Here is a 24,911-nt window from a genome sequence, read left to right as displayed (position 1 = left end):
GGATTGAGCCCCTTGTGGGACCGTGACTGGCTCCAACATGATTGTCTTGTATCTACCCCAGCGCTTAGTACATTGAGCCAAATTCCATACTTATTATTATTTATGTACATTCACTCCATATGTCCAAGCTGGATTGCTTCCAGTTATTACAGAGTCAGTGAGTTGAACATTTAGCAAAAACTTCTGGGTAAACTACAGACCCCAGAGCCCTTTTGGGGAAATTGAAAGACCACTAGGGCAGATAGTCTCATGGGGGAGAATGTATTCTGGAGGAGTCATATTTAGCATCATTGTAAACTGGTATGTTGGAGTGGGAACAGGTTTGAAATTGACTGGCAAGATCTAAGCCGGTACTACTCAGTATCCTTGTTGAAAGGGGGACAGTATGCAGGCATTTACAGTATGTGAAAGTAAAAATAAATGTCTTCATCTCTCCTGTAAGGTTGGGTTGCAGATTCTACCCATTGATGGCAATCCCCACAAGACCACTGCTATTATTTGCCATCCCGATGGTGTCACCAACCTGACCCTTTCTTATGACGGATGCTATGCTTTCACCGCTGGAGGGAGTGACCGGAGTGTGCTGCAGTGGGAAATTAATTTAAAGTAGGTGCTAGAACTCTTGCTCAGCTCACAAATATGAGCACGTCCCAGGATGCGATATCATTGCCTATTAAGAGGTGTAAGGCCTTCTTAAGATCACTAGATATTCTTACCGCCTTTCACAAGGGTTTGAAGGGAACAATTGAATTCTCCTTATAATTGTTCCTCTCAGTGCCACTGGAAGACATTATCTAGCTCTTATGAACTTATTTTCGCCCTCTTTAGTGTCCATTTTTTAATATTTGTTAAGTGCTTACTAGGTGCCAGGCACTGTACTGTGCCGGTAAATAGATGGTAATCAGGTTGGACACAGCCCCTGTCCCACATGGGGCTTAGTCTTAATTCCCATTTTACAGATGAGGGAACTGAGGCCCAGAGAAATGAAGTGACTTGCCCAAAGTCACACAACAGACAAGTGGCAGAGTCGGGATTAGAATCCAGGTCCACCATGTCCAGGTCCATCCAGAGAACCCAGGTCCTCTGACTCCCAGGCCCAGATTCTTTCTGGGCTGAGGATATATGCATGCTCAGATTTTCAGTTTTGACCATTCTACTTGTAAATAGTCTCCCATGTTAAAGTGTAAGTTTACTGTGGGTTGGGAACTTGTCATTTGGTTATTCTTCTCTTCTCAAACATCTAGTACACTGGACTGCACCAAGTGAAGCTCAACTAAGGCTATGCTATTACTGCAGCTGCCGTTACTACTGAGGTTACCTCCACTATTTATCATAAGATCCTCTATTGGAGAACAGGGTTGGGCTGAAATGGCCACTATCTGCTTCTCTGCGGAGACTTCTGATTTGACAAATCTAAATGCTGAAAACACTTGTAACGAAAGGACCATTTTCAGCCTAAGGCTGGGAAAGATCTCAGGTCAAGGTCATACTGGGGAAGTATGGCTGTTTCTTCTCCTGCTTAAACCAATAACGTTTAAATTTTATTCCACTTGCCCCCAAACTGGTTGTTTACCCAACAGAAAGCTGAAGCGTTGAAGGCCAGGTGCAAGCTTTAGGGTCTGTTACCGCTGAATGCTTTCTAAATTTGCATCTGGTCGCTGCTTGTCAAGTTGGTAATTCTCCTTAGTAGTTTCACATTCTCAAACTGTGAAGAGCACCCAGTTCTTTACCTCTTGAGAGCGGACTTTATCACTGACCCCAGTAAAATTACCCAGGCCTTTGCCAAATGCGTTTCTTTTTTAACATTGAGGACAGAAGCCACCTATTTTAATTTGATTATGAGCCAAGACACCTACAGCAAATTCTCCACAGTGTGAAATTTCAAAAGACAAAAATGTGCCAAGGTAACATTTACATATAATTACCATCCACCAGTAGTCATTATAGTTCATTCTGATAAAAATGCCAACACAATTTTAAACTAAATTCAATGGCGGTTAATTGGGGAAACGGCGCAGAGTCAATCAATTGGTTTTTATTGAGTGCCTATTGAGTGCAAAGCACTATTCAAGTGCTTGGGAGAATGCAGAATAAGTAAAACACAAGTTCTTTGCCCTCAACCGATTCACAGTCTAATGGGTGGACGCAGACAGACAAAAATGATTTATAAGTAATGGAAGCAGGAGGAAAATCAAGGCTGTAATAGCTAGTGGAACCGGTGTCAGGATGAGATAGAAAATTTAATATGCAAAATATTCTTAAGTGCTGAGGGTAGACATAAAAATGTAAATTCTAAGGGTGGTTTTGGGGGTGAAGTGCTTGGGAATTCAGAGTTAACTGGGGAAAGCTTCCTAGAGGAGGTGGGATAATAGAAGGGCTTTTAAGATAGAGAGAGTTGCGATCTAGTAGATTTGAAGAGGGAGTGGTTTCCAGGAAGGGAGAACTGTGTGAGCGAGGAATGGAAGACATGGGCACAGAAGCAGGAAATAAAGAAGCAGTCACCTTTTCAACTAGCCTTTTAAAGATTTAATGTAAGATAGCTCCTGCAGTAGTTATATTGCAATAGTTATGTTGAAGTAGTGTGGCCTGGGAAGACACAGCATGACCTAGCGGATAGAGCACGGGCCTGGGAGTTAGAAGGAGCCGAATTCTTATCCTGCCTCTGCCACCTGTCTGCTGTGTGACCTTGGGCAAATCACTTACCTTCTCTGGGCCTCAGTTACCTCATTTATAAAATGGGGATTAAGACTGTGAGCCCCATGAGGGACAGGGACTCTGTCCAACCCTATTTGCTTATATCTATCCCAGCTCTTAGTACAGTGTCTGGCACATAGGAAGCACTTAACAAGTATCACAGTTATTCCTATTTGATGTTGACTGCCTGAAGATTCTCAAGTAATGAGAAATCGGAAAAAAAATAGGGAAATCATTTATATCTTGGATTTACATTCAATCTAAGTGTTAATAATATTATTATCATTACTATGATATTCATTAACAGCTTACTGTGTGCCAGGTACTGTTCTATGCGCTGGAGTGGATATAAGCAAATCGGGTTGGACAGAGTCCCTTGTCCCACATGGGGCTTACAGTCTCAATCCCCATTTTACAAATGAGAATGAAGTGAAGAGAGAAGTGAAGTGACTTGCCCAGATTCGCACAGCAGACATATGGCAGAGACAGGATTAGAACCCAGGTCCTTCTGACTCCCAGACCTGTGCTCTGTTCACTAAGCCATGCTATTTGCCTGGTGGCTTACTCTGCTTCTGACCGAGGTGCCCTGGCCCACAGTAGCTGGGCAGATCCGAAACGTTGCTGCCTCCTGCTCTGGAACCAATTTCTTTCCTCTCGTCTCCACAGAGATTTTAAAATCTGAGTTTAATTACCTATCAAAAAATGTTTTTACAAGCATTTGTGAAAAATCGGAGACTCCAGGGACCTAGGCCTTTTATTTCGCAATGATTCAGTGATTCGAAGAAGCAATTTTGATAATGACATTTTCTGGGCATACAACTACAGAGCTATGTGGAGGTATTCTCATTAGTTAAGTTGTTTTCAGAATCATGGTGGTTCTGACCTACAGAGCACACATTGAAAACAGTCAAGTGCCTACTAATGCTTTGAAACCAGCTTCTCCAAACAAGAGTGGAACTCTATGGATGAAATGGTAGAATTTAAGGATCAGACCATCCATTTCCCAACAATACCACCCAAAACCTAGCCATCATGATTACTGTAAGGATGTAGCTTTTCAATCTTGAAACTGTTAGAACAGATGAAACAGAGGTGAAAGAGCAGTTTACTTAATTACCATTTTTGCTTCTTTCTGAGGTTCAGTTTTAGGAGAGCTGAAAAGACTAGGAAAGGTCCCTAAGTGTGTCTTCATAATGTTTAGCGTGGGTCCAGGCAACTGAGAATTTCATTTTTATTTTATTTTTTTGGCAAACGTTATGAACTAAATTAGCACTTTGTGGTTAAGTAATAGTAATAATTGTGGAACTTGTTAAGCACAATGTGCCAACCACTATACTACGCTCTGGGTTAAATACAAGATAATTAGGTCCCACATGGAGCTCAGAGTCTAAGTAGGATGGAGAATATGTTTGAATCCCTATTTTCCATATGAGGGAACAGAGAAGTGACGTTAGTTGCCCAAATTCACACAGTAGGCAAGTGGTAGAGCTGGGATTAGAACCCAGATCCTCTGACTCCCAGGCCCGGGCTCTTTCCACTAGGCCATGCTGCTTCTCCATTCATTCATTCAATCAATCGTATTTATTGAGTGCTTACTGTGTGCAGAGCACTGTGCTAAGTGCTTGGAAAGTACGATTCAGCAATAGAGACAATTCCTGCCCACACCGGGCTTACAGTCTAGAAGTCTCCAAATCTGATTCCTCATATCTAATATGTTCAAAGTCACATTAGCCAAAAGGAAGGCCAAAAAAAAGGGCAAGTAAACAAAAAACCCCTAAAGAATTTTCAAAAAGGACCATGGAGTGCTGCAGAATGAAAGTACAGGTTATAAATCAAATCTTATTATGATGTATTCCAGCACATTATTATAAGGCTGATGCTGTAATTTCTGCGTATGCCAGCTTCCCCCTACATCGTGATATTCAATGTAATGGTCAGTGGCATTTATTAAGCACTCTCTCCTTTCTCCTCTGAGTCTTCTCTGCCATTTTTTCCCATCACCCCCTCAAGCATTACATTACATTGTGCATTTGCATTTAATCTGTTAATAATAATAATTGCTATTATTATTATTACTATGGTATTCATTAAGCACTTACTATTGCCAGACACTGTTCTATGTGCTGGGGTGGATATAAGCAAATAGGGTTTGACACAGTCCCTTGTCCCACGTGGGACTCACAATCTCAATCCTCATTTTACAGATGAGGTAACAGGCACAGAGAAGTGAAGTGACTTGCCCAGGTTCACACAGCAGACATGTGGCGGACCTAGGATTAGAACCCAGGATCTTCTGACTCCCAGGCCTGTGCTCTGTACCCTGAACCCCCTTCATGTGTGTCTCCCTGTTCCTCTCCCCTCAGCTCTTCCCTCTGTCCGTCTCTCCCTCCTGACTTCCTTCCTAGGATCCCTTCCCTGTGAAGACTGCTCTCCTCACCCCTTCTTTGTAGAGGGCAAGGTCTCTTTTCCACCGATTATCAGCTGGATGGATGTGGTGGGATGGTTTAGAGCCTTGGAAGCTCTGAGTTGAGGATTCCCTTCCACTGCCTTCAAGCTCAGCCTGGTTCTGTTCCCAGACCTCACAAGACAAAATTGCCTCATTATTTGGCAGGTAGCTGGGCTATTTTTAGACTTACTGAGCCCTGAAACCAGGCAAGAGGTGAGTAGGGACAGAGGTTAGCTTCATCTCTGTGTCTGTTTTTGGAATGACCTCCCATCCTTTTCAGTTGGACTGGCCTTGGTTCTAATTCTCTCTGGTGCCTAGGAAAGTATTCTGCTTAGAAGAGACCTTTAGTCAGTTCTGTTGGAGTGATCCCAATGTTGATAATGAGGAAGATCCTTTTAAAAATAAAATTGAGGATGCAGACAGTTCTAAGAGCTGGGGCCTTAGGGAAGACATGATGACCTCCCCAGTGGAAACAAAGCCATTAGCTTTCTGCAGGGACGAAGCAGTTCTAGCTGGCTGGCTCTGCCTTTGGAGCCAGAAAGGGACCGGGGCAGAGCAAGGATGGCAGCTCCTCCACTTGCCGACAGGCAACGGGAGAAGGCGTGGCTTAGTGGATAGAGCACAGGCCTGGGAGTCAGAAGGACCTGGGTGCGAATTCCGGCTCTGCCACGTCTGCTGGGTGACCGTGGGCAAGTCACTTCACTTCTCTGTGCCTCAGTTACCTCATCTGTAAGATGGGGATTAAGAGTGCGAGCCCCATGTGGGACAGGGACTGTGTCCAACCTGATTAATTTGTACCTATTCCAGTGCTGAGAATGGTGCTTGGTACATTGGTACATAGTAAGCACTGAACAAGTATCATAAATAATAATTATTATTAGAGGATGCTATCACTGCTGCTGCTTTTCAGATCCTTCCAAGGGGCATTGGGGTTGGGCACCAGAGATGTCTAAGCACTGGGGTCTGTACTTCTTATGCACTTGATAGTCACCCCTTCCTCAACCCCACAGCACTTATTCCATATGTATGATTTATTGTAATGTTTGTCTCTCCTTGTAGAACATGGCCTGGTGGCAAGAGCATGCACCAGGGAGTCAGAGGACATGGGTTCTAAACCCGGCTCCACCACTTGTCTGTTATGTGGCCTCACTTCTCTGTGCCTCATTTACCTCACCTGTAAAATGGGGATTAAGACTGTGAGCCCCATTTGGGACAGGGACTGTGTCCAACCTGATTACCTTGTACCTACCCCAGTGCTTAGAACAGTGCTTGGCACATAGTAAGCGCTTTAACAAATATTGTATTTTTTTGTTTTGTGGCCAGGGATTATCTCTACTGACACTTTTGTATTATTCACTCCAAAATACTTAGTACAGTGCTCTGCACACAGTAAGAGCTCAGTAAGCTCAATGGATTGCTTCCTCTGGTCTCCAGCCTGGGAGGATTGGATCAGACCAGGACCCACGGGTGCCGAGAGCGGACCCCATGAGCTGATACGAGCTTCTGGCGAATCTTTGATTCAAACTGTTGAGCCCCATGTGGGACAAAGTTCGGGTCTAACCTGATTATCTTGTATCTTATCCTGGCGTTTAGCACAGTGCTTGGCACATAGTCGGCCATTAAATACCACAACTAGCATTATTATTAGCCTTATTATACCAGGAAGACCAGGTAGATCGTGCTGAGGTGAAGCAGGGGCCTGGCTCTTCCTCCTGGGAATTTGGAATGGGAATTCCTGCACTGGTGGTCAGGGGGGCATTTAAAGTGACCAGTAAATGCAGCCTCCACCTTCTTTCTCTCTTCCTTCCCTCCCCCATTTCCTCTCTTCCCTCCCTTTTTTCCTCTCTTCCCCTTCTTCCCCCCGGCTTCTATTATCCTTCGTCCCCGCAAAAACCCTACCCCCATTCCGTGCCTCTAAGTTCATGCCCTTGTTCAAAGCGAAAAGTTGACTCCCTGCAGTCAGTTGTTCTACAACAGTGAAGTCGTGCTCCCTTACGCCTTCACATTCAGGAGAACTTGCACAGAAGTACTTGGGCCCTGACTGACACTGCATGCGTGGCCAAAGCTGTTCCTTCTGACGCTGCATTGTACTTATCCAAAACAGATGCACACTGTTGAAAGAACATCCCCGAATTCCTCCACAGCCTTCTGTCCATATCATGTCCTGAAAACATGCCTTGTAGAAGACTCGAGTCCATAACCTCGGAGCCCCTGAGGCCCAGGGACTGTGCCCAACCTGATTATCTTGTAACTCCTTCAGTGCTTAGCACTGTGCTTGGCAATTAGTGAGCACTTAACAAATGCCACAATTATTATTAATTATTATTGTATTTGCCAATAAGCTAATATTTTTTTCCCTGAAGATCAAGTTTACTGTTTACTTCAAAACATTTTCCAGCATGAGTTGTGGAAACATTGTAAATTTTGTTCCTGATGATCTAAGATCAGAGATGACCCAAAGGTATCTCTCATATGCTGGCAAGTAAGTTTACTCCCCATTCTGCAAATGCCTCTTTTGCACATTTAAATCTATTCTAAATGATTTCTTGTTAATTGGTCCGTATGCTCAAGAGAGGCAGGTTTTCACTCACGATTGGTTGTCTTGTTGAAAAATCAAGCTGCCTATTACAAGACTTAGTGATGCCTCATTGGGATCATTTCCTTCTGGTGTTCTGGAAGCGACTACAGTATGGGGGAAGCAGCTGGGCTCAGTGGAAAGAGCCCTGGCTTGGGAGTCAGAGGTCATGGGTTCTAATCCCGGCTTTGCCACTTAGTAGCTGTGTGACTTTGGGCAGATCTTTGATTCAAACCATTGAGCCCCATGTGGGACAAAGTTCGGATCTGACCTGATTATCTTGTAATTTATCCCGGTGTTGAGCACAGTGCTTGGCACATAGTCGGCCATTAAATACCACAACTAGCATTATTAGCCTTATTATACCAGGCAGACCAGGTAGATCGTGCTGAGGTGAAGCAGGGGCCTGGCTCTTCCTCCTGGGAATTTGGAATGGGAATTCCTGCACTGGTGGTCAGGGGTCACTTAACAGAAGTCACTTAACTTCTCTCATATAGGTCCCTCATCTGTAAATTGGGGATGAAGACTATGAGCCCCACGTGGGACAACCGGATTACTTTGTATCTACTCAGCACTTAGAACAGTGCTTTGCACATAATAACGCTTAACAAATACCAAATTAGTTAATTAGTGGCAGCCCTCTCTACACTCCTCCACTCCTTAAATTGCAGCCAGTGTGTGGATCTAATTTTCAGACTAAAACTAATGATCCTGGAGCTCTTTGAATTTCAGAACAGTAGATCGGCTTTTTTTTGTTCTTCTCGTACTTCAAAAACGGTCCAGTTCTCTTCTGCAAGAAGATCTGGTCCATGGGAATCTGAGCAGAATTGGCCCCAGGGACAGTGTTCTGGCATCGTGGGAGTTAAAGCTGTTGCTGTTGAGTGTTGAGTACAGTGCTCTACTCACAGTAAACCCTCAGTAAATATCATTGAGTGAATAATTTGATTGTTGCCTTAGAGTTGCTGCTCCTAGTCTTGAAATGGAATTTTCACTTCTGTTGATTTGGAAGGGACTCTTCTTAACAAATTTACAATGTTCTTAATTGTTCCTCATGTGGTAATATCATTCAGCAGTCATTAATGCTATGGCAGACTACCATCTGAAATCTGTTCTCACATGAATGCTTTCTAATAGTGATGTTTTTGTTATTGTTCCAGTGCTCTGGAGGCAGCTGTTTCTCTGGGGGGTGACGATTTGATCCCTTTCTATAATCAATTGGATGGTGGCAGAGAAGGAGAATTCTACCGGGTAATTGTATTCTCAGTAAACACCACCTGGTAACATCTAGTCAAGTTTGTAAAACAAACGTTCCTGGGTCTAAACCTCCCATTGTATCCAAAGCACTTCTTCCCCACAACTCTAAAAATATGCTTCCTCAAATACGTACACAAGGTTTTTCTTTGAGGGCCTTCTTTACTGAGCCCCAAATTTATGCTATTTCATTTTTATTTCCACTTAGGAACTGGAAGACTATTTTTATTATTCTCAGCTCCGTAGTCAGGGTATTGATACAATGGAGACCAGACAGATGTCAACACATATTCCCTTGACAGAGCTTCCTTTTATAATGAGAGCAATTGGCTTCTATCCTTCAGAAGAGATGGTAAGTAGAAAGGAAGACGGGGTGATTCTGGGGTGGATTTTAGTTTTGTTGTTCAAAAAGCTATTTTCTCCTGAGAATGATATCCGAGGGTCGGGGAAGCTGATTTTGAAACTCAGCTGCGGGACACTTTTAATTAAGATTCCAGGAAAATGTTAGTCTGAAATGGTATTTATCAAGTGCTTGCAAGAGTACAGTAGAAGTAAAAGACCCTGCCCTCAAAGAGCCTACCATCAAACACTGATAACAATAATAATAACAATTGTGGTCTTTGTTAAGCATTTATTATGTGCCAAGCACTGTACTAAACACTGAGATAGATACAAGATAATCAGGTCCCACAGGAGGCCCACATTTTAAGAAGGAGGGAGAACGGGTAATGAGTCCCATTTTGCAGATGAGGGAATTGAGGTACAGAGAAGTGAAGCTAGGTACGGATCTAGGATTAGAACCCAGGTCCTCTGACTCCCAGGCCTGTCCCTTTCTTCTAGGCTATGCTGCTTCTCTTCATGAGTTAAATGGAATGTCTTCTGGGAGGTAGAGGAACTTTCTTGAGGTGGATCATGAGAGTTGCCATCACTCCTTCCTGTAGAGACACCAGAAATGCAGAGCTGTGTGAGCTATATAAAAAGCCCCAAATAGCAGTTGAGGGGGGTAGGCATCTAGAAGCCTTCATGAGGCATAGAGAAGCAGCTTGGCTCAGAGGAAAGAGCCCGGGCTTGGGAGTCAGAGGTCATGGGTTCAAATCCCGGTTCAGCTGCTTGTCAGCTGTGTGACTTTGGACAAGTTACTTAACTTCCCTGTGCCTCAGTTACCTAATTTGTAAAATGGAAATTAAGACTGTGAGCCCCATGTGGGACAACCTGATCACCTTGTATCCTCCCCAGCACTTAGAACAGTGCTTTGCACATAATTAGCGCTTAAATGCCATAATGATTATTATTATTATCTAGGGGAAAATCAATCAATCTTATTTATCGAGCGCTTACTGAGAAGGACCTGAGTTCTAATCCCTGCTCAGACAGCTGTCTGCTGTGTGTGTGATCTTGGGCGAGTTGCTTCACTTCTCTGTGCCTCAGTTCCCTCATCTATGAAATGGCAATGAAGACTGTGAGCCCCACGTGGGATGTGGACAGTATCCAATCTGAGTAACCTGTATCTACCCCAGTGTTTAATTATATTGCCTAGCACATAATATGCACTTAAGCTTCTGCAAGACCTGGAAAACTGCAGGCCTTCCAGGGGTTTAAGGGGCTCCAAGGCTTGCTTGGGAGGAGGCTGGGCAACTATCAAAATTGCTGTCACCTCAGACTACCCTTAAATGGTGTTACTCCACTGACCAGCATAATTCATGGGGTAATGGGAGATACAGGGCTCAGGAAAGGGGACCTCTCCCTCTCTCTCTCTCTCTTTCTTTCTCACTCTCTCTCTTTCTCTCTCTCTGCACTGAGTTCATTCTGAGGGCAAGTGGAATTGGCTTTCTTATCTCCATCTCCAATTTCAACATGCTTAAACTGGTGAAAAAGGTTTTAACACTTTTAAGCATGGGTTCTCCCTCCAGAGAGTAGGGTTACTAACACTAAAGTACAGCTGCTACATTTCAAAAGATTTGGTTGGGACTCACAACTCCCCTCGTTGCAACCCCTATGATCACACCATTTCTCCCCTGCCTAGAACCAACTGACAGTATTTAAGGGTTTCTTCTGTGCAGACCACAGACTGTGAGCCCCTGGAAGTCAGGGACTGTGTCCAATCTTATTGGATTGTGTCAACCCTAGTTCTCAGGAAACGTTTTGGCACTTACTAAGCAGTTGTCATTACTGTAGAGCCCTCTACTAGTCGCTTGGAGAGTATGATAGAGTTCGTAGACACGATTCCAGCCCTCAAGCAGCTGACCGTCTAACAGATTACAGGTAGGGGGAAGCAATCATGTTTGAAGATACGGATCTAAATGCTGTTGGGGGCAGGGGAGGAGTGAGTAAATAAATGCTTAGGGCAGGAGGACTCAAGTGCATAGGTGACACAGGGGACAGAAATGAGAGAGTAGCTAGGGAAAGCCCCCTAGAGGAAATGTGATTTTAATAGGGCTTTGAAGATGGGGAGGGTAGTGGTCTGTCACGAAGAGGAAGGGAATTTCAGGTAGGAGGCCGGGCAAGACCTCCAAATACTCCAGAACAGAGCTTCCTCCATCTTCAAGGCCCTCCTAAAAGTCCACCTCCTCCAAGAAGCTTTCCCTGGTTGATTTTCAGCACCCCAAATTATTTCAGTCTTGAGTACTCATGTATATAGAGGTATTCAGTTGTATATTTAATAATGTATTCAGTAGTCCCAACAGTCATTAGTATTATCTATTAAGTTCTTGTTTTTCCACATGCTCCCAGTAGCTGTAGAAATAATTTAAAAATTGCCTCTCTCCCGCATTGGATTTTTTTGTTATTATTATTATTATTGCATTTGTTAAGCTTTAACAATGTGCCAAGCACTGTTCTAAGCACTGGGGGGAGATACAAAGTAATCAGGTTGGGCACACTCCCTGTCCCACATGGGGCTCACAGTCTTCATCCCCATTTTACAGATGAGGGAATTGAGGTACAGAGACGTGAAGTGACTTGCCCACAGCAAGGTCACACAGCAGACAAGTGGCAAAGCTGGGTTTAGAAACCATGTCCTTCTGACTCCTAGGCCCATTCTCTATCCACTAGGTCACACTGCCTCTCCCAAAGTTGAGGGACTGTGTCATTTGCTTCTGTGGTACTCCCCCGAGTGCTTATTGCAGTGCTCTGCACTCAGAAGGTGTCCAATAAACACGACTGAAGCTGATGATGTGGATGATGATGCAGACGTTGCACTTTTTCACTTCTGAACAGTTTAGAAGCTTTGTACATTAATTTTTATCTTTGAGGTGTAACCCTAATTGGGGGCACTGCAGTCAACTGGACCCCACAGCACAGTGCCTAGAATTTTAGTGAAGGACCAAAAGGAAAATTTACGTTCCTATGACCATTTCCTCACAAGAATTTAGATTCTTTTTTTTTTGACACAGAAAAGAGAGATTGTCGATTTTTAAGATCTCGTCCAGGAGGCCCACCCACAACACAAAAGCTCTGCCAGAAGGAAGAGGGTTGTAGGCTCTTCTGAATGAGTGATGACGTCAGGTTAGGGAGGGTGGAATTCCCAAACCCACGCTGACACTTCTGAACCACTCCTCCCTCTCCTTCCCAAAGGTGTGGCTGGAGTAAATTCTCCAGTGATGAAATTAAGAACAAAAAGACACATCTACTTCTTCATTCATCTAGTCAGTATTTATTGTGTGCCTGCTATATGACGAGCACTGAACTGATCCCTGGGGAGAGGTAATAGGGTGGTCATTCAGACACCCTTGGCCTCTGCCCCCCTGCCCTTGAGGGGCATGCCAGGGGGCACGTAGTTAGAACAGGGGATCAGTAGACACACAAGGGAAAATGGTAAAAAAACTAGAAAAACAATATGAGAGCAAGGACAACAAAATCTACAGTGGGAGCAACTGTAAATCACAGCTAAAGGGGCAGTTTTTCAGATTTTCCACTGCCCCAGAATCCAACAGCCACAATAACCTTCTAAATGTTCCCAATATTTGGTCTGTGTACTGCTGTTGCTGCCCCTTCCACTGGAGCCTCCCTCCCCACCCCCATCAGGGTAAGACCCCCTGAATGGTGTCGGAGTGAGGGAGGAGTGTTATTTTCCCAATGAGCCTCAGCAGGCCTCACCACTCTTCCTGCTACCTTGGGTTCATTGTTGGCCTTTACCTTACTCTTACCTACTAGTCCCTACTAGTCTTGTTCATCCAAATTCATCCAGTGAAGCTTATGACCTCAGCAAAGGAATAAGCATCATCCCCAATATTTACCAAACAGCTGCTTTGTATATGCAAATCAGTGAAGAGATGAGCACTTAATCAACAATCCCATTTTCATTTCAACACTTTGGTTAAAAATTGAAAACAAGTGAAATAAAGATAGAATACCCCTAGGTAAACAAGACCATTCAGAAACAGAATTTTCTTTTAAAAGACTCCAAACTGTTGTCTGATCACTGAGGATTCCTTCAGCATCAGGGGTTCCAAAATGTGTTATATTGCTGAGGGGGGTAATTTCATCATTCTCTCCAAGAAAACAGCAAGCAGACAGATAGCTTGCTCTCCATTGCAGTGGGTGGACTGATTAGTTGCTAAGTAGAAAAGGCAAGTGCTTTGATTCCATCCCACTTAGAGGCAGAAGTCATCATGGGTGCGGAAGGAGTGATCCAGTGCATTAGATATACTTACCGTGGGAGGAATAAGGATAACTGTGAGTCGCTGAAAGATACATAAGTAACAGAGGATGTAATAGAGGTATCTCCAGATACTATTATATCATCCAACCGTACAGTTCTGGAGCCGCGTTTCAAAAACCCACCCTTGATGTCCTCCAGAAAGCAGGCCAACAATCAGCATTTTAAGTACTAAAAGGAAGGGAAGGAAGGAATCCGTTAAGACTCGTTAGGTAAGTCCTCACCTAGTTTGCATTTCTCTTTTAGTACTTTGGCTCTGAGTGAGGAAGAATTTAAATCCTGGAGCAGGGAGTAGCGTGTGAAAATCGATATGATTGTAATGGCAAGCTTTTGGGAGAAGGGAAGGGAATCTTACTCATGATTTCACACATATGTGACCAAATACTACTACTTTCCCCATCCTCTAGGGAAAACATAAGCAGCCGCATTTCTTGGTTAGGCTAATGGTCCATTCAGCCCGGTGGCCTGAGGATGCCTTCAGGATCTGGGCAAGTCTGTTCCCTAGCAACAATCCTAATATTTGGAGATGGATCATAATTTTCCCTCTAGTAACCCATTATGAGCAGTCGCTCATCCTTGAATTTATTCAGACCCCTGTTGAACCTACTATTATTTTCAACCAGCCCAACTTCCTGTGGTAATAAATTCCTTATGTTTATCACTCGCCAGATGAAGAAGTGTCTCCTTTGGTCTGTTTTGAACTAACCACTCTCAGGTAGAGGAGCAGCGGCCTAGTGGATAAAACACAAAGTTGGGAGTCAGAATGACCTGGGTTGTAATGCCAGCTCTGCCATATGTCTGTTGTGTGACCATGGTCCAGTCACTTCACTTCTCTTTGCCTCAGTTCCCTCATCTGCAAAGTGGGGATTAAGGCTGTGGGCCCCATGTGGGTTAGGGACTGTTTGCAACCTAAGCTTGTATCTACTTCAGCGCTTAGTACAGTGCCTGGCTCATAGTACGCACTGAACAAATACCACAATTATGAGCAGTAGCATGGCTTAATGGAAAGAGCACGGGCTTGGGAGCCAGAGGTCATGGGGTCTTATCCCGCCTCTGCCACTTGTCAGCTGTGTGACTTTGGGCAAGTCACTTATCTTCTCTGTGCCTCAGTTACCTCATCTGTAAAATGGGGATTAAGTTATCCTCTCTGTGCCTCAGTTACCTCATCTGTAAAATGGGGATTAAGACTGTGAGCCCCACATTGGACAACCTGATTACCTTGTATCTACCCCAGTGTTTAGAACAGCGGTTGGCACATAGTAAGCTTTTAACAAATACCATCATCATTATTATTATTATTAACAAATGCCATTTAAAAAAGCTTCTGTGGGTGTCCATTTCCTTCATTAAAAAGTAGGATCCTAGTCAAAATTCCTCCCATCCTAGGTGTCCTCTATAGAGTCCCACAAATTAAAGGCAAGAATTAGAAGGGGCAACAAGAAGGACCACCAAGCCTAAATCAATCAATTGTATTTGTTGACAGCTACTGTGTGTAGAACACTGTACTAAGTGCTTGGGAGAGTACAGCGCAGTGGAATCAGTTGCCATGTTTCCTGCTAACAAGGAGCTTAGACTCTCGATGGGGAGACAGACATTGAAATAAATTACTGACAGAGGAAATGGCAGAGTTTAAGGATATGTATGTAAATGTATGTATGAGAAGCAGCGTGGCGCAGTAGAAAGAGCACGGGCTTTGGAGTCAGGGCTCATGAGTTCGAATCCCAGCTCTGCCACTTGTCAGCTGTGTGACTGTGGGCAAGTCACTTAACTTCTCTGGGCCTCAGTTACCTCATCTGTAAAATGGGGATTAAGACTGTGAGCCCCACGTGGGACAACCTGATTCCCCTGTGTTTATCCCAGCGCTTAGAACAGTGCTCTGCACATAGTAAGCGCTTAACAAATTATTATTAAATGTGGGGTTGAGAATGGGGTGAATGTTAAGTGGTATTTGTGGTATTGGTATTTAAGTGCTATGTGCCAGGCACTGTAGTAAGCACTGGGGTGGATACAAGCAAATTGAGTTGAACTCCCATGGGGTTCATAGTTTTAACCCCCATTTTACAGAGGGAACTGAGGCAGAGAGAAGTGAAGTTACTTGCCCAGGGTCACACAGCAGACAAGTGGTAGAGATGGGATTAAAACCCATGTCCTTCTGACTCCCAGGACTGTGATCTATCCATTAAGCCAGGGTACAGATATTAGTGCATAGGTGATGCAGAACAGAGAGGGAGGAGGCACAATTAGGGCTTATTTGGAGAAGGTCTTGGAGGAGTTTGATTTTAATAAGGCTTTGAAGGTGGGGAGAGTGATTGTCTGTCAGATGTGAATGGGGAGGGAAGGCCAGAGGGAGGATGTATACAAGGGGTTGGCAGAGATGAGATAAATCAACTATACATCTCTTGGAAGTCTCGCCTCCTGTCTGTACAGGAAGAGTCTGAATACCTTACCCTTTTTGCTCAAGCCTCTCAAGCATAAACTTTGTTTAGGCATGAATGTAGCAAGACTTCCCATTCTAACCAACACTCAGTAATCTGTGTGCAATGATTTTTAAATAATCGTCAGTTAGCATGGTAGTCAACTGTTGACTTCTCGAGTGATCCTTGATTGGCTATATGGAAAATGAAGTGCAGCAGATAAATCATCTTAAAGACTGGTTGGTATAATGCTTGCTGGAAGCATTCCCAAAGAGCTTCCTAAATCACTAGGTACAGCTCTTGGCTTTTGTTCATTCAGCCTGCAATAACTGGTACCATATGGAGGGAAGTACAAAATTGGTGAGATTATTTAGGAATCTACTAAAATATGGGTCATTTTAAGAATGGTGGGTAGATAAACTACAATAATTTTAGATTCTAATTTTAGGCTTTTAAAAATAAATATCAGATTACCAAAATGTAAATGTTTCTTCTGGTTTGATCACCAAAAAAGATTCGCACAATCTGATCAATCAAAACATTATCAGGTTAGTTTAGTGAACTGAATCCTGAAGTAGAAATCAAATGAGTGAACCTGCTCAAATTGTTTAGGTGACAAACATGTATATGAAGGGCAGAGGCTTGGTTTAGTTGACTCAGTATAAAAATGAATTGGATTTTAAAATGTAAGCTTAAATTAACTCTTCTAAAATGGTACTGGTGAAAGCATAATAGACGTAACTATTTTAAGACTCTAACTGGGAATCGACTATCCTGAGTTTTATTCCTTTTGCTATGCCCTTATTTGCTTAGGGCACCAGTGTGGCCTAGTGGAAAGAGTATGGGGTCTGCGAGTCAAGGGATCTGGGTTCTAATGCCAACTCTGCCACGTGTCTGCTGTGTGACATTTGACAAGTCATTTCACATCTGTGCTTTAGTTTCCTCATCTGTAAAAAGGGATTTCAGTACCTGTTAATAATGATAATAATGTTGGTATTTGTTAAGCGCTTACTATGTGCCGAGCACTGTTCTAAGCGCTGGGGTAGACATAGGGGAATCAGGTTGTCCCACGTGGGGCTCACAGTCTTCATCCCCATTTTACAGATGAGGGAACTGAGGCACAGAGAAGTTAAGTGACTTGCCCACAGTCACACAGCCGACAAGTGGCAGAGCTGGGATTCGAACTCATGAGCCCTGACTCCAAAGCCCATGCTCTTTCCACTGAGCCACGCTGCTTCTCCCTGTTATCCCTCCTACTTAGCCTGTGAACCCCATGTAGGACAGGGACTGTTTCCAATCGATTATATTGTATCTTCCCCAGTGCTTCTTCAGAGGTTGGCCTACAGTAAACTTTTACCAACTACAACAATTTTTATTGTTCAAATCACTTACCTTCTCTATGTCTTCATTTCTACCTCTTTATAATGAAGTCATTCCCTGCGTTAGAGAAAGCTGTAAAGACTGTTGTAAGGATGTTTAAGGTTGGTAAAGTACTTAAAGAGTTTTGGAGGGTGCCAAAATAAATACAAATAATAATTGTTAATATGAATTCTAATTCTACTGATACTTTTGGACATAATTATGTATACAGAAACCATGTATATGCATGAAACAAGTATAACCATAGGTTAAAAACAAAGCACAGAATTTTCCTGCACCTTAATGGTGTTACTGATTATTATTATTATTATTACTATTATTATATTTGATAAGTGCTTACTATGTGTTAAGTTAATCTGGTCAGACCAAGTGCCTATCCCAAGTGGGGCTCCCAATATAAAGTGTGGCCTAATGGATAGATCACAGGCCTGGGAGTCGAAAGGGCCTGGCTTCTAATCCCAGCTCTGCCATTTGTGTGCTGTGTGACCTTGGGTAAGTCACTGACCTTCTCAGTGTCTCAGTCACCTCATTGTCAATCAATCAATCATATTTATGAAGTGCTTACTGTGTGCAGGGCACTGTACTAAGTGCTAGGGAGAGTTCAACACAACAATAAAACACACAGGTTCCCTGCCCACATGGAGCTTACGGTCTAGAAGGGGAGACAGACGTTAATATAAATAAATAAATTGCAGATATATACATAAGTGCTATGGGGCTTGAGGCGGAGGTGAGTAAAGGGAGCAAGTCAGCGTGATGCAGATGGGAATGGGAAAAGAGTAGAAGAGGGCTTAGTTCAGGGGAGGCCTCTTGAAGAAGATGTGCCTTTAATAAGGCTTTGAAGGGGGAATAGTGTAATTGTCTGTTGGATATGAAAAGGGAGGGTATTCCAGGCCAGAGGCAGGATGTGGACGAGAGGTCGGCAGCGAGACAGACGAGAACGATCATCCTGCCTAAACAGCACAAACTGCCACTAACTTGAATCACTTTTTAACTTTAGAGTGGCCGTAGCAAATTTCAATCAAAACCAGAATTTACTATTAAAAAATGATCTTAAGAAAATATTCATTCCTTTTAGTATTAGGCCAAAATGCCTGTTTTCTCTTCATTTTACTAAAGATAATTTTTTTAACCATGCATTTCCTTTAGATTGAGAATATGATGAATGAAATCAAATTCAGTAATTACGTAGACACCGGAAAGCTAGTTACTGAAATCAGCTTACCAGATTTTATAAAAGTATACATAAATCATCGGCCAGCTTTTGGTCAAACAATGAGTGGCATAAGAAATTCTTTCCAAGTTCTTGGTTATACCAATAAGAAGGGAGAAAAAGCTATTAAGAGAGACGACTTCCTGAAACTGCTGCAAACTAAAGGTGCGTGACTTCATTCCTAGTAATCAATCAAAGAATTAATCAGTGGATTTTATTAAGGGCTTACTTTGTACTAAGCACTTGGAAGAGTACAATACAGTTGGTAGATACAATCTCTGCCCTCCAGGAGGTTACAGCCTAGTGAAGGAGACAGATATTAAAGTGAATTACAGGTTAGGGAAGCAAGGAAGTACAAAAATATGTACAGAAGTGATCTGGGGATTGTGGAGGAGGAATCAAGTATTGCAGAAGGATTAGATCCATGAGAAAGACAATAGAGAGGGAGAATGGGGGCGGGGATGAGAGTTAGTCTGGGAAGACTTCCTGGAGGAGATAAAGTTTTCATAGGGCTTTGAAGACAGGGAGAGTGCTATCCTGTTGAATATGTAGGGGGAGGGAGTTCCAGGCAGAAGGGAGGATGGAGGGGGTGGGGGTGAGGTGAAAGCAAGGGACAGTGATTAAATTGGTATTTAGAGGAGCAAAATGTGTGGGCTAAATTGTAGGGGGAGAGAGCTGATTGAATGCCTTGAATCCAACGGTGAGATTTTTCTTGATGTGTAGATGGATGGGCAACCATTAGAGGTTTTAAGGAGTGGGAAGACATCTACAGAATGATTTTTTTTAAATGGTCTAAGCAGCATAATGAAGTGTGGACTGGAGAGGCTGGAGGCAGGGAGGCCAGTGGAGAGGCTGATGCAGTAGTGCTTGAACCAGTGTGATAGCAGTTTGGATCGAGAGGAGAGAGCAAATTCTGGAGAGGGGTTGGAGATAGACTAGACAAGATTTAGTGACTCAGTAAATATGCAGGTGAAAGAAAAGAGGTGAGCGAAGGAAAATGCCAAGAGTATGAATTCGTGAAGCAGGAAAGATGGTGGTGGTATCTACAGTGATGGGAAAGTCAGAGGGAGGAGAGGTTTGGGGAGAGAAGATGAGTTCAGTTCGGACATGCTGAGTTTTGTGGTGACAGCGGGACATCCAAGTAGAGGTACCTTGAAGGTAGAAGGAAATGCAAGATTGCATTGAAGGAGAGGTTGGGGCTGGAGAGGGAAATTTGGAAATCATTTGTGGAGAGATGGTGTGAAGCTGTGAAAAGCTGTGAAAAGCTGTGAAAAGCTGTGAAAGCAGATAAACTCCCCAAGGGAATGGGTGTAGAGGAAAATAGAAGGGAACCCAGAGCCTTAAGGCCCCCCCACCCCCCACCCCTCCCCACAGGACGTGGGAGGCAGAGGAGGAGCTGGCAAAAGACACCAAAAGAGAATGGCCAGAGAGGTAGAAGGAGAACCAGGAGAAGTCATTATCAGCAAAACCAATGTGTGATAGGGTTTCCAGGAGAAGGCAGGGCGGGTTCCGGGTGCAGGGGGTGTCTTCAGTGTCAGAGGCAGCCGAGAGGTCAAGGAAAATTTGGATGAAGTAGATTCCATTGGATTTGGCAAGGAGAAAGTCATTAGTAACTTTGGAAAGGGCAGTTTCCATGGAGTGAAGGTAGAGGAAGCCAGATTTCAGGGGATCTAGAAGGGTTTTGGAGGACCATTAGTGGAGACACTAATACTTTGAAGTACTGATACCAGTCATTCATTCACTTGATCATATTTATTGAGCACTTTCTGTGTGCAGAGCACTGTACTAAGCGCTTACCTACTTTGGAGTTGTATAATGAAAGAAAAGTATTCCCAGATCCAGCCTGCAGTTCTGTCACCCTGAAATTTATTTGGATGGGTTTCTCAGTCTCAGATAATTGGGTGATCCCCTGGTGATTCGCAGATTTTTCTCATCATTTTTAGTGACTAAGCCAGACAAGTGGTTATCTAAGGCCGAGTTTGCAAAGGAGCAAACACATACTTGAATGTGTGTTTTTGCTGGAAATATTTGTTACGTAGAGCAAAACAAAAACTTGTGAAGGTATGGAGGCAATGCAGACAAGGAGAATACTTTTGACAGATACATGCCAATGGTCCCATCTCCAAATTCACCCCAAGAACTGGACATCAGGAGGAAATTCAGATCCACATTTCTACCTTGTTTTTAACACCACAGATGAGGCATTGGCCATGGCATTTTTGATAATGTTTTATACTCATCGGCTGAGAGGCCCGTAAGCTTGAAGTCTGTACTCACAGCTCATTTTATGTGAGCCTGTGGTTCTCGACTGTCTTGCAAACTGCTCGATTGTTCATTGCAGCCCAAAACCTCATACAACAGGAGAGTTAAAAGCAGTGTTGAGTATCGACATAACCTAAGCCCCTTTGAGACAGAAATGGGAGCCTATGGGTACTTTGTGCTATTTCCAGAGGCTTTATCATGTGGAGAAGATAGAGCCAAACAGCAGTGGGAATCTCTAGCAGGAAGGTGACACTTTATAAGTGCAAAAAATGCAATAAAAGGACAAGGCTGAGGTGCCAGGGAAAAGCTTGAAATGCAAACTGTCAGTCAGTTACAGATGTTCATGGGCAATGGTCCCTAGGCAGACTCGGAAGCAGAATTCATGGCCTGAAGCTACAAAATCATTTTCTTTTTCTGCACAGTGCATCCTCACAGATATTGGATTGGGGCCATGGATTTGATTTGCCCGGTGCAGATGGTGGTCAAAAATGGGTATTTTTCAGTCAAAAAAAGGCATTCCCAAAAATATGCCTGCCTCTTGCAGATTTTGATAATAAGCAACTAACTGAAGGATTGGTTGCCCTACAGAGAGGAAATAATACAAACAGTACTCCTGAAGTGTTACATTTTTATTTTCTTTCCCCAGGTGAACATATGACTGAAGAGGAACTCTCAGAGTGCTTTGCCACTCTGTTTGGCCTCAATCCAGAAGGTTGGGGATCGGAACCTGAGACTTTCAATATGCAAGGTATTAGAATTAATTGTTTTTTTTCTGGGAATATATTATTCTCTCATATGTTATTCTCTCATTTCTCATAGTGTGCATCCCTTTTTTGAGGATAGTTTGAACTATGATAGTGACCTTTGCTTTGCCTCATATGACAGAGAAAGATTCAGTACATACAGTAGTATTAAGGCACAAAGGATGGGAAAGTGGATAAACCTGATGGATGAGATCATTTTTAACATCACATATTCCTTATTTAATATTGCTTTTTTGCTTTTTCTTCCTGAATTCTTTTCATCCCCATGCTTAAGGGAGGGTGAGGGGGTTTTGCGGATTGCTGCCGATTAAGAGGCTTCCTGAAAGGAAGGAAAGGAGAGCCTTCCCAAGAAGTATTTGAAAGAGAAGTGGGTGTTATCTAGGAAACCTGAAGACTTTCAGGGGATACAGCTAGTTAGCCAGGACCCCGGGACGACTCCTTATCTAGTTCCTCGGCCAATAGCAAATGATGCCGATAGCAGGTGACCCCTGTTTTATTAACAGTCAAGTTCATCACCTGGATCCCCTGCAGCCCCTTGTCTCCACTGCAGAGTGCCTCTCTCTCCCCAAAGACCCAGAACCCTGGCGCACAGACTCCACCCCACCCCGGCAGGTAGGCCAACCCGTGTCCGAGACACCCCATCCCACATTTGGGCTCTGATTTGATCACCGCACAAAGGGTGGAACGATGTTGGTCATTTCCTTCTCTGTCCTCACCATCCACTGCGCAAGGTTAATATGGGCTGGCATGTACCATACACTTGGCATGACCGAATGGTGTGAGCCTCGCCACTTAAAAAATCATCATCTTCTCCAGTGTGCATGGCTGGTTGCTATGGCAAGGGCACAGGTCAGCTCCCAGGTGGTCAACTCCACCTACAACCAGGCAGGATGCCTGGTCAATTCCTAATTGGTGCCAGCAAGTCTGTTTTTGCATTGTCTCAGCTATGCACAGATCACTATCTTAGGGAGCTGGTTCCCCCAAGAAATGAGACACTGCCCCCCTCCTTTACCCCAACCAGGAGCACCTCAACATTAACTCTTTCCTTCCCCGACAAAGCTGCCCAAGACTTCAAAGATTAGATAAAAAGACACACCCCGACCTCCTCTAAGTGTCCGGTGAAAATATAAAACCAACTGGAGATCATATGAGAGCTCCCCTTTCCCTTCTATCCCCCGCCAACTCAAGTCCTGTGGCTCTGTCTTGCAACATGGGGCTCCTGAGCTGACCAACCAGTCAAAATTATCAAAAATACTATGTGCCAGGCAGTCTACTAAGCCCTGGGGTAGATACAAACTAATCAGTTTGGACATAGCCCTGTCCTACATAGGGCTCAAAATCTTAATCCCCATTTTACAGATCAGGTAACTGAGGCCCAGAGAAGTGAAGTGACTTGCCCAAGGTCACACAGCAGACTAGTGAGAAGCAGCGTGGCTCACTGGAAAGAGCACGGGCTTTGGAGTCAGAGGTCATGGGTTCAAACCCCGGCTCTGCCACTTGCCAGCTGTGTGACTTTGGGCAAGTCACTTAACTTCTCGGTGCCTCAGTTCCCTCATCTGTAAAATGGGGATTAAGACTGTGAGCCCCACGTGGGACAACCTGATTCCCCTGTGTCTACCCCAGCGCTTAGAACAGTGCTTGGCACATAGTAAGCGCTTAACAAATACCAAAAAAAAAAAAAACTAGTGGTGGAGCCAGGATTAGAACCCAGGTCCTCTGACTCCCAGGCCCACACTCTTTCCATTGGGCCACGCTGCTTCCATAAAAGATAATTTGGTCCCTTCCTGTAGCCCTGAGAGTTAAACATAGGCACGCCACCTGACTGGTTTTTCCCTCCTTCTCCCTTTCCCGCCTTTTGTCTCTGCCTTGGCATATGAGACTGGAAATGAGGAACAATACCTGGAAAACCCCCTGGCAGCCTGCCCCATGGTTAGTTTCTCCCTCTCAGCCACCAGTGTAACTGAAACCTTGGACCTCCCTTTTGATGCCCATTCTGTTCCAACTTCAAAATTAGGACAATCGAAAATATTATTAACCAAGGCCCTGGATCCAAACCAGTTCAGAGCAGTGTCTGATGGAGGATTTCCACTGCCAAACAGATTCCAGTAACTTTCTACCTTCCTTTGTGGAGTCCCAGACCCAGACTGTGACTCCCCACTGAATACATAATTGCTATACATTGGTCTTTTTTACTCCTAAGTAACTTGAAACAGAAAATCAATGTTGCTGTATATTTAAGGCTGTTGAATGAAGTTTGCAGAAATTTGATTAAGAGCACTCAATACGGCAAAGATGGGATTTTAACCAACTTCCACACCGTGACTTTCAAGGAATGGAAATGTAGCCGTAGATCAAAGCACTTTTTGTTTCCTTGTTGTAGTTTTACCAAACTCTTCTGAATTGGAAACCTGATCTTTTAAAGAATGTCTGGTTTTGTCTTGCTTTTGCTTGTTTGATTAGGTCCAAAACTTTTCCTTGAACAAGAACTTCCTGAGGAAATCACTGCAGAAATATTCACTGCCGAAATCCTTGGTTTATCTATTCCTGAAGAAGATCCCATGGTACCTGAAGGGCAGGGATGGTAGAATTATAAAAAATGTTCAATTTTCCCACTTTCCCTCCCTACGCAACTCCCATAGAACTGTTCTACCATTAAAGAAAAATTCCTGTGAATAGTTGCTGGACATTCTAGTATTTTTCTAAGTTCAGTGTACATTTCAGGGCAAGTAAAACAAATAAGAAATTGGGTTAAGACATGAAAAACATGGGAGTGTGGACTAAAATTGAAAATAGCTGTACAGTCTGCCTGTCTCAGCATTCCGAATCTGACAACCATGCTGCCGGGAAGGGAGAAGGGGATTTGGGAACTCGGTGCTGGGGCTGTCTGTGCTGGAGAAATGTTGTGTAGAAATGGCCTTTGGGGTCAAAAAGCACTTGGGGAGGCACAATAGCAATTTCTCCCGGAGGCTATTGCAAGGCACAAAATACCTGGGGGCAGGTCATTGGAAGAGCTCTTTCCCTAGAATGTCCCACCAGGAATGAATCTGAATTAATGTGCCTCCATCCCCTTTAACTCATTGCCTACAGACATCAGAAGTCAGCATATATTTTGGGAAGGTGGGAGTAGTTGGTATCATTTCTAAATAGAACAACCAAGTTTGAGGAGGGGAAAGTAGGGGGGAGGACATATTGCTTTCTGGGGGACAACTAAACAATAGTTTTAGCCTGCTCCAAAGAGATTTAGCAGCCATATTT

The 24,911-nt window shown here is 43.7% G+C and overlaps 1 protein-coding gene across 2 annotated transcripts in view; it reads left to right on the top strand.

The window, feature by feature from the left end:
* Nucleotides 1-24,329, top strand: part of CFAP251 (cilia and flagella associated protein 251) — a 60,884-nt gene extending 36,555 nt beyond the window's left edge. The window contains exons 18-23 of one of the 2 annotated variants that reach the window (XM_001506220.5): nt 443-606; nt 8,873-8,963; nt 9,175-9,318; nt 18,567-18,795; nt 21,539-21,640; nt 24,117-24,329. In XM_001506220.5, the coding sequence (XP_001506270.3) occupies nt 443-606; nt 8,873-8,963; nt 9,175-9,318; nt 18,567-18,795; nt 21,539-21,640; nt 24,117-24,241 (855 nt within the window). In that variant the 3' untranslated portion in view covers nt 24,242-24,329. Of the gene's footprint in view, nt 1-442; nt 607-8,872; nt 8,964-9,174; nt 9,319-18,566; nt 18,796-21,538; nt 21,641-22,159; nt 22,288-24,116 lie in introns of those variants that run through there. The other variant, XM_039910433.1, reaches the window with a different exon arrangement.
* Nucleotides 24,330-24,911: the final 582 nt, after the last annotated feature.

This window comes from Ornithorhynchus anatinus, chromosome 2 (assembly GCF_004115215.2).
Source record: "Ornithorhynchus anatinus isolate Pmale09 chromosome 2, mOrnAna1.pri.v4, whole genome shotgun sequence".
Lineage (NCBI taxonomy): Eukaryota > Metazoa > Chordata > Mammalia > Monotremata > Ornithorhynchidae > Ornithorhynchus > Ornithorhynchus anatinus.
Note: the sequence above shows the minus strand (reverse complement) of the source record. Positions and strands in the feature narration are given on the sequence as shown.